Here is a 10872-nt window from a genome sequence, read left to right on the forward strand (position 1 = left end):
ACTTTCACTACTTGATTTTAAAACTTAAACTACAAAACTACAATAATGAAGACAATATATTGGAGAAAGGCTAGACATATATATCAATGGAACAGAATAGTGTCCGATAATAGACTGACATACATGGTTAGTTATGCCATAATGCTTATTTTAATAATTTTTCCCAAAATATTACCAAACAATTTGAGCATAACACAAATTTTATGTTGCTTTATAAATGCTTTTGTCTGCAAGAAAAATGAAGTGAACTCAGAAAATTGCACCTAGGTGAACTTAGTCAAGCAGAAATACATAAAATGCACACATTTTCATATCTCAAAGATCTACCAGCTACTTCAGTTCATTCTTTGTTAGAAGTCACTCTTATTCACATCTAGTGCAGTAACTTTCCTTACAATTTCAGAACATCTATCTTGTACTACTTCATTATATTTATAAACTGCAATTTTTCTGACACCTATATCAACAAGAAAATTTCAGGTCTTTTTCAAGTTAAGCTACCATATTTATTATAATCTTTATGTATTTATCATTTAGAGAATGTAAAATAGTGCAACTATTTTTACTAGTTTTCTTTTCTTAGTGTTTCACTGACCAAACATTTTAGTGTAACACATCTTATCCCATTTTGTACATTGTTCTGGTTAAGATTGTGTCACACTCTGATAGAACTGGCTGTATGTTGTCAAATTGATTTCTCACAAAGGTATAAAAGCAATTCCATGAATTCAGGACAATCTTTTCAAGAAATGATGCCAGAATGGATTAATAAATTGTAGTATATGTATACCATGGAATATTATACAGCCTTTAAAAAGATGGAGACTTTACTTCTTTTATGTTTACATGGATGGAGATGGAACATATTCTTCTTAATAAAGTATCTCAAGAATGGAAGAAAAAGTACCCAATGTACTCAGTTCTACTATGAAACCAATATATAATCACCCACACTTCCATATGAAAACTATAACCCAACTATAACCCAAGATGGAGGGGGAAGAGGAAGATGAGGGGAGGGGAGGGGAGAGGATGGATGGAGGGAGGGTATTTGGTCAGACCACACCTGTGATGCATTTACAAGGGTACATGTCAAATCTACTAAATGTAGAGTATAAACAACTTAATACAATAATTAAGAAAGTTCAGTGAAGGCTATGTTAACCAGTTTATTGTAAGTATTTCAAATTGTATATAAAACCAGTACATTGTAACCCATAAATTCATTATTGTACATAGCTATGATTTAATAATAAATAAATAAATAAATAAAAGAACAAACAATGCTATTTCTGAAAAAGGACAAAATATCTCAAGAGACACTTCTTCAAAGAAATAAACACAAAAATATATTGATTGTCATTAATTATTAGAATAATACAAATAAAAATGATGAGATACCATTTATACTAGAATAACTAAAATAAAAAATACTGACAATATCAAGGGCTGGTGAGGATGCAGAACAAATGGAACCCTATCATACATTGCTGATGGGTATCCAAAATGGGATAGCCACCTTGGAAAAGAGCTTTTAGGTTTCTTGTTAAGTTAAATACACTTAGAATATGACCAAGTAATTCTAATTCTCAAGTATTTATTGAAATAAAAAATTATGTCCACATTAAAACCCGTACATGAATGTTTACAGTGGTTTTATTCATCATTGCTAAAACCAGGAAACCATGGTACCACCATTAAGAGGTACAATATTCAGCTATTTAAGAACCAATCATTGATGCACACAATGATATGATGAATCTAAAATGTACCATGTTTAGTAAATGAAGCCAGATTCATAAGGCTATATATTATATGCATCTGTTTATATTACATTATAGAAAAGATTAAAAAAAAACTGGAGACAGAAAGTGGGGGGGTTGGCTTGGGGTAAGGAGAGTACTAATTTATAATGGGAGAATTTTCGGGTTTAGGGAACTATTCTATATTTTTATTTTGGTGGTATTTACAAGATTATTCCCTCACCAAAATTTGCAGAACTAAACATCAAAAAGTGATTTTTTTAAAAAATTAAGCTTTACATTTTGAGATAATTGTAATTTCATGGTTGGTTATAGCAAATACCACAGAGATCCTATTTACACTTTAACCAGTTTCCCTCATGGTAACATCTTACAAATCAGTAGTATGATAACACAGCTAGGAGATTGACACTGAAGCAACAGAGATACAAAGTCATTCCATCGCCAAAAGATATCAGAAGAATGAGTTTTCTTATATGTAAATTTTACCTTAATTTTGAAAATAAAAAAGGGATAAGCCCTATATTGCTCTCTTGCAATAAAATATCAACAATCACACTTAATTTTAGGGCCTGTCAAAACTGATTTTCTAACAATGCTCAATAGTTTTATTTAAAAAGTCACTTATATTATTTATTTATTTATTACAGAGTTTCATTCTGTTACCTGGGCTAGAGTGCTGTGTTATCAGCCTAGCTCACAGCAACGTCAAACTTCGGGTTCAAGCAATCCTCTTGCCTCAGCATCCTAAGTAGCTGGGACTACAGGTGCCCTCCATAGCACCTGGCTAATTTTTATATATTTTTTCTCTTTTAAATTGCAGAATAACATGAGTGTACACTTAGGTTATAATGTTTGCAATTGTTCAGTAAAGTCCCTATTGAAGTTGTGTCCTGATCTCAGGAGGTGTGCAATATACCTCCACATTGTGCCCATTAGGTGGAAGTACACTGATCCTTCTCCCTCCTCCTCTCTTCGGCCCCCCCATCTTGAATTGAATTGAGATTTGATTTTATGTGGATATGTATTAGATTATCTACTAGCTTTATTATTAGTATTGAGTGCACTGTATACTTGCTTTTCCATTCTTGTGATACTTTACTAAGAAGAATGTGTTTCAGCCCCATCCAGGTCAATACAAAAGATGCAAAGTCTCCATCTTTTTTTAGGTCTGAATAGTATTCCTGGTAAACATATAACACAGTTTATTAATCCATTTATGAGTTCATGGACACTTAGATTGTTTTCACATCTTGGCAGTTATAAGCTGAGCTGTGATAAACAATCTAGGGGAAATATCCTTATGATAGAATGATTTTTTTCTTCTGGATAGTAGATGCCTAGTAATGAGATTGAGGGATCAAATGGAAGGTCTAATTTGAGTTCTTTGAGTATTTTCCATACTTCCTTCCAAAATGCTATATTAGTTTACAATCCCACCAACGGTGTTAAAGTGTTCCTTTCTCTACACATCCATGTCAACAAGTGCAGCTCCGGGACTTTTTCATGTGGGCTATTCTCACTGGAGTTAGGTGATTTCTCAGCATGGTTTTGATTTACATTTCTCTGATAATTAGAGACTCTGAGAATTATTCCATATATTTGCTAGCCATTCATCTGTCTTCATCAGAGAAGGCTCAGTTCATTTCTCTTGCCCTATGATATGATAGATGGGATTTTTTGTTCTTTTTCTGTTGATTGAGTTCTCAGTAGAGTCTAGGTATCAGCCCATTGATAGATTAGTAACATGCAAATATCTTTTCTTATTTTGAAGGTTGTCCATTTGTATTAATTGTTGTGTCCTTAGGTATACAGAAGTTTTTCAGCTTAATTAAGTTCCATTTCTTTATTTTTATTATTGTTGCGAATTCCAATGACTTTTTCCTTGTAAAATTTTTTGCCAGGCTGACATTACTAAGAGTTTTTCCAGTCTGGGTGCAGTGGCTCATGCCTGTAATCCTAGCACTCTGGGAGGCCAAGGTGGGTGGACTGCCTGAGCTCAGAAGTTCAAGACCAGCCTGAGCAAGAGCAAGACCCTATCTCTAAAAATAGCCAGGTGTTGTGGCAGGTGCTTATAGTCTCGGCTACTTGGGAGGCTAAGGCAAGAGAATTGCTTGACTCCAAGAGTTTGAGTGTGCTGTGAACTATGACACTATGCCATTCTACTGAGGGCAACTAAGTAAGATGTTATCTCAAAAAAAAAAAATACAGAGTTGTTTTTCCCACACTTGCTTCTAGGATTTTTCTTGTTTCATGCCTTAGACTTAAATTTTTGATCCATATTGAGTATATATGTGTATATACATATGTATATACACAATAATAATATATATATGTATATATATATGTATGTATATTTAGTAAAGATGGAGTTTCACTCTTTCTTAGGCTGCTCTCAAACTCCTGAGATCAAGTAATCATTCCATCTTAGCCTCACAGAGTGCTGGGTTTACAAGCATGAGCTATCATAGAATTATTTTCTTATATATACATTTTTTTCTTACATACTCAGCTCAAGAACCATGTGACTACATTTTGACCACTCTACATTTTTTTCGTTCCTCTCTTTATAAAAGTTAAATTATGTCCCTCAGAAAACACATTATGGCAACCACTAACAGTTCAATTATGTTTTTAATGAAATATTATATAAATGTTGTTTTCTAAATAGGCAATTCATGTTATATACATTTTATATGGACTATGGAAGGGATAGAAATGTTCAGGGGGAAAGTAAGTATTAAGGACAACATAAATAGAATTTTAGCAAATATGCAGATACTTGCGGTTATCCATTAATTCTACTGTTGTTTTGCTATACAATCATAATTTTAGTATGAGGCCAATCAGACTCAAAGTACAGTTATAACAGGAGCCTTTCTACAGGCCATTGTCATTCCAGAGTAGCCTGCTAAATATTAGATTCATTTCATAGGCATGGAGGATTTTTAAAGTAGATAGATGAAATAAAAGGTACTGCTGTTGTCTTAAAATGCTCTGAGAAAAACACAAAATGCTGGGGAGGACCCTACCTAGTTGAGAAATTCCTAAATCACTAAAACCCACACAGAGCCTACTGATATCAATGACAAATAGCAATCAGTCTGGCACTTTTGGCTTATATGTGCATTATTCAAAATGGAAGGAAAGAGATAAGAAGAAAAGTATAAAGGGAGGAAAGATACAAAGATGTTAGGAATAGAATAAAAAAGAGAGACAAAAGGAATAAAAGGAAAATAAATTAAAGAAAACAATGAAATGAAAAAGTTTTAAAATACTTGCTGTAAAAGGTTATATTTCAATCAATCTCACAGGAAAACTGATAGGTTAAATCCATAAGTTACTCTTTACAAAACCTTGAACTAGGTTATAATAACAAAAATATAAATTATCTAGTATTTACTATTATTTACTTTCTTTAAATGTTTATGCCATTGTAAGGAAAACAGATTGAATTGTAAAAAAATTATACATCACATTTTCTTCCGGTTACATTCCTTGTGTCCCTTGCTTATAAATTAACACTTACCTACCATTCCTTCCTCAGAAACTTTAAGCCTCTAAATGCTATAAAAAGCAGAATTCAAATGATAAGACTAAATATAAAACAACTTGATATCATCATCCACCCAATGAACCTTAATATTGCAATAGGGGTGTCCAACCTATGGCTAGTAGGCTTCACATAAATTATTTGAGGACTGTTTTGCTTATTTGTAGTATCGAATGTCACAAAAAGTACACATGGATCTTTCTTGAGTCTTTTTGCTCATCAGCTTTCATTAGTGTTTCTGTATTTAATGTGTGGAGTGGCCCAAGACGACTCTTCCTCCAATGTGGGGAAGAAAAGAGAGAAGGTTGGATACCCCTATTTAATGTAGAAAACTATAGGTAGGGTTTTTTCCTACTCTTTCCCACCTCCTTTTCTTCCTTATGATAAAACAGGTACAATTTATTAAGAAAAAAATTAAAAGAGGAATTAAATTCTAATTAGCTTTACAATTAACATTTAATTGCTATAAAATAAAAATTTATATATTATATAAAATCTCAAAACACTATTGTTCTCATATTTTTTTTCCTTTCCTTTCCTCTTTCAATATTTTCAACCCCATGGTGTCTTTTATATATGAAACAAAAAATCAGTAAGAGTCACTAAACTTTATTCGAACTTTGTCACATTTACTTCACATTTCAAGGTAACAGCTTGATACTTATTTTTACATTGATGCAGTATATTTAGGAGATTAAAGAAACTTACTTTTAAACTGCTGGTTCAAAATTCCCTACAAAGACCACATCTTTAGTTTATCTCTGTTCTAACATTCCAAAAATAAAATACGGAATTTACTATCTATTGAAAATATACATAACTTTTTGAGATTAGCTTGCTCAGCATAATATCCTTGAGATCCATCCAGTTGTTTGGTACGTCAAACGTTCTTTCCTTTTTATTGCTTAGTATTATTTCACTGAATGTAGGTACCACAGTATGGTTACCCATTCACCCTTTGAAGGATATTTGGGTCATTTCCAGTCTTGGGCTATTACAAATAGCTGCTATGAACATTCATATGTAGCTTTTTTAGTGAACACAGGATTTTATTTCTCTAGGATAAATGTTCAAGAGTGTGATAACTATATGCTTCTATTTATATAACACTCTTTAACAAAAGTATAGCAATGTAGAATGTATTAAGTGTTGGCTATGAGTTAGGGAAGGGGAAGAGAAAGTGTCAACAATATTCCAAATGTGGTGACTAATTATGATAAACTTTTCCGTTTAGTCTGACACTAAGATGGTGTATTTCTATTCAAAAAACTAAATATTATTTCTTAATTAGGATAAATTCCTCTACAGTATAATTGTAATATTACAATTAGAACAATGTAATATTTAAAATTATACAATAGAGGAATTTATCCTAATTAAGAAATGACATTTCAGCATCACCACCTGAGCTCATGATATCAAATACCTGTATTTAGAGGTATCTAAAATTTAGATTAACTTTAGTCCACTAAAAAGACAAGGTGCAAATCAAATCAAGAAAGAGGAAAAAATAAAACAAGTTTAGACAAATATACATTAAAACATTTAAAAATATAAAACAATTAGCTTATGGTATAATAAGAAAATAAGCATACCTGTTAACTTGATATATCCTATTTCATCAAGTAAAATGCTGTAAATAAAAATTAATTTTACATAAAATACATATAAACCATAGTAAACTTAAAATAGGTACATTTGGAAAATTTTAAATGATTAACTGGAAACCAATGTGTGTCACAATTATTTATTTTTCTTGTTGCTGCAACTGCCAATGGAGTTTATTTTTTTTTCATAAAATCTTTCCCTAGGCTATTCAGCCATAAAAATGACGAAGACTTTACAACTTTTGTATTCAGCTGAGTAAGGTTGAAGAAAATTTCCCTTAGAATCTCAAGAATGAAAAAGCCAGGATCCCATGTACTAAGTATTAATTTGAAACTAGTAGATGAAGAACTACAGGTCCACATGAGAGAAAAATACAATTACATTGAAGAAGAGGCAAGAGAGAGGGGAGAGGGGATTCAGTAAACTCGCACCAAACAGGTACATGGCAGGGGTATATGACACACTTACTGACTGATGGACTTAACTACAAATTGGACTTTACCCTACAAATGCAAATGATGTACTCTAATCATATGTATACTTATATTAATCTGAAATTAAAAAGAAAATCAGTGCATGTTTTATAAAGATTATGTTTTACATATAAGTACCATTTAATCCTTTAGTTCCCCACTCCCAGGCCATGGACCAGTGCAGGACAATAGCCTGTTAGGAACTGGGTAACACAGCATCACCTCCTGAGCTCTGCCTCCTGTCCCCATACAACCCCACCCAGTTACATGTAAATTGTCTTCTATAAAATGGGTCCCTGGTGTCAAAAAGGTTTGATACTGCTGATTTAATGTACATGAAATTTCATAACATTTAAAATACTTAATATATGCCAAAATCACTTCTAGAAATACAGACAACAGTGATAGAAAAAGAGAATATAGCTTTACTTTTCAGGCTTCAGGTCTCTGTATACAATTCCTAATTGGTGCAGATGATCCAAAGCAAGAGCAAGTTCTGCGAGGTAAAATTTGACATCTTCCTCTGTAAACAGAACCTAAAAAAAAATAATGATCTGCCATTTGATCTCTCTTCCAATATTGAATATTTTTAAAAATCTACTTCTTTAAAAACTGGTAGATAGACAAATTTAGGATAATAATAAGAAAATAAGTATAGTAAATTCTAATTTGACTGGCATGATTATTGGGAATACCGAAGAAGGATATTTCTATATGCATTGAACTAACTTCTTTAAGAATACTTTTCTTCAATGTTAAACAATTTAACATAAATTTGTATGAAATATATCATGTTGTTTGTATACCTTCTTACATGTACACTAAATACAGCATAAGATTCACCCTTAATGACTTGGTGTCATAAAATCAATATAAATTTTAGTACTCTGCTATAATATAGGGATGGTCTTACGAAATTTGAAATATAGAGAATATTTTGTTTTAGTTTTGATAATTATACTATTTGTACTATTCACTCTTTTGCTGTCTCCTTTCAATTCTCAAGAATTTTACTTATAGCAGATCTATTAACCTAAAACTTCTAATTACCACTACAAGTTTTATATTAGTAACCCTTATATTATATACAATTCTAAACTCATATGTGATGTAAGGGCTGGCTCTAAGCCATTTCTGTTAGTTATGTATATGAGTTTAACAGCACTGTATTCCTCAATCTTTTTGTACCTGAAAATAGATCTGCTATGATAAAGTGAAAAGAGTATTGGACTTAAAATCAGAATTGGCAGTGTAACATCAGAAATGTCACTTAGGTTTCCAGGCTCAGTTTCTACATCTGAGAGTAATAACATCTACTATATCTACCAACAAGATTTTTACAAGTATCAAATTAATGTAGGGAAAAACTGTTGTAAACTACAAAGTGCTATGGGGTAACTATAAGGTATTATTATTACAGGTTTACGTGTATATTCTTAAGGGAGTGTTCATTTACACATTGAATTGGGCACTACTCAAAGACTAGATATAACTTTTAAGGCTTACCAAGGGCTATACATTGGCAAAAAATAGTATTTCCTACAAATGGATTATTTTCATTGAATAAATCTCTGGATTATTATTGTAATTATTTGAGACCAAGTCTCAGTATGTTGCCCTCGGTAGAGTGCCATGGCATAGCAGCTCATAGCAACCTCAAACTCTTGAGCTTAAGCAATTCTCTTACCTCATCCTCCCAATTAGATGGGACTATAGGTGCCTGCCACACTGCCCAGCTATTTTTGTTGTTGTTGTTGTTGTAGTTTTCATTGTTGTTTGGCAGGCCCAGCCCAGGATCGAACCCACCAGCCCTGGTGCATGAGCTACAGGTGCCAAGCCAAAACTCTGGATTATTAAAAAGTTTCAAATTTGAATAATATGTGTCATAAAATCTTAAAGCTAGCTTGCCCATTTAAAATTATGGCTACTGCATTTCACAATGAAGATTCGGGCTACCAGTAAGATTGGAGAGAATGAGCAGTTAAAAATAACATTCTATATTCCATCTTTTTAGGAATCATTAATAGAAAAACAAAGATTGTTAATTTAGTTTTGGGAGCACTAATTTGGAGGACAACTGAACTGCTCACTGAAGCTTAACACATAGGGAAATACTAAATAAAAATATTTTAAAACTCTAAATTAAGAAGGAAACCTTTGCCTAGGTTACAGTTTATGGTAAGCCTATTGCATTGTCATGAACCTCTTCTTGGATGTATGCAAATAAGAAACTTATACATGGAAATTACGTGCCAGCCACTGGATATTCATTATATTACTGTAATCTTCCAATAAACTTCATGAGATAAGTCTTATCGATATCTTACATAGAAAGAAAGAGATTTGGAGTGATTAAATAACTTACACAAAGTAACATAACTAGCAAGATGAAGACCCAGAATTTGATCTCAGTGATAAGTTGTCCCTAAGAATGCCCCTTCCTGAGAAGACACTTCCATCATTTGCTATAATTTTTTTTTTTAAGTTTTAGGTCCTATCGCTTCTCGGCCTTTTGGCTAAGATCAAGTGTAAGTTTTAGGTCCACTACTTGTAATGGTTTCCTATTTACTGATCATTTTACATAAATGTCCCCCAAAATGAAAATCATCCAAAACTCTAGTACCTTGAGGTAAGCTCTCTTACCTTTTATTGTCCACATTCAAATTATTCATGCATGTATGGTGTGAGAATATGCATGTGTATGTATATGTTTTAAAATAGTTGAAATCATGCTACTGTATATATACATTATTTAGTGGCCTCATTTATCCCCACTTAATATTATATCATAAGGACTCTCTGCTATCTTTAAAATTTTTCTACAGTTTTTCAGCAGCTATACCAAATATCAAATATATCAAATATATTTAATATAATTTACCTAAACTCTTCCTTTCTGAACATTTAGATTATTTTCAGTCTTTCACTATTTTGAATAACTCTGTAATATACATACATGTATCTATATTGTTATTTATGATTATTTCCCCAAAATAGATTTCTAAGAAATAAAACAGGAAATACTGGGCCAAGAGACATAAATAATCCAAGATTCCTAATATGTACAACAGATTAGTTTTCCAAAAGGTTACAGTAATTTTCACTCCCATCAGCACTTTGTGAAAGCATTTGTCTTTCCACATCCAAAATACCACCTGAATACATCCCTTAAAAAAATCTTTCCAAATTCAATATACAAACATGGCATCCATTTTGCTTCAATTTAGATTTTGATTCTTAGGCTGAACATTTTTGTTCATGTTTAGTGGCATTTCTATTTTTTTGTTATGTATGTTCAGTGATGTTTGCCTGTTTTCCATTATTGACTTACTGTATGTGAATTGGCACAAGTCTTCTAAATATTAAAAATGTCAGTATGGATATAGAATAATCCTAACATAAAATAAAATGATAAATACTTGAAGTGATGGATATCTCAGTTAATCTGATTTGATCTTTTTTTTTTTTTTTTTTT

The 10872-nt window shown here is 32.0% G+C and overlaps 1 protein-coding gene across 1 annotated transcript in view; it reads right to left on the minus strand.

Annotated features, from left to right (window-relative positions):
* Positions 1–10872, minus strand: part of RPS6KA6 (ribosomal protein S6 kinase A6) — a gene marked incomplete at its 3' end in the record, with an annotated part of 185692 nt that overhangs the window by 26757 nt on the left and 148063 nt on the right. Inside the window, 2 exon segments of the mRNA XM_023507530.1 lie at positions 6912–6949; positions 7827–7933. Coding sequence (XP_023363298.1) covers positions 6912–6949; positions 7827–7933 — 145 coding nt within the window.

The sequence above is a fragment of the Otolemur garnettii genome, unplaced genomic scaffold (genome assembly GCF_000181295.1).
Source record: "Otolemur garnettii isolate 467f Iridium unplaced genomic scaffold, OtoGar3 scaffold00186, whole genome shotgun sequence".
NCBI lineage: Eukaryota > Metazoa > Chordata > Mammalia > Primates > Galagidae > Otolemur > Otolemur garnettii.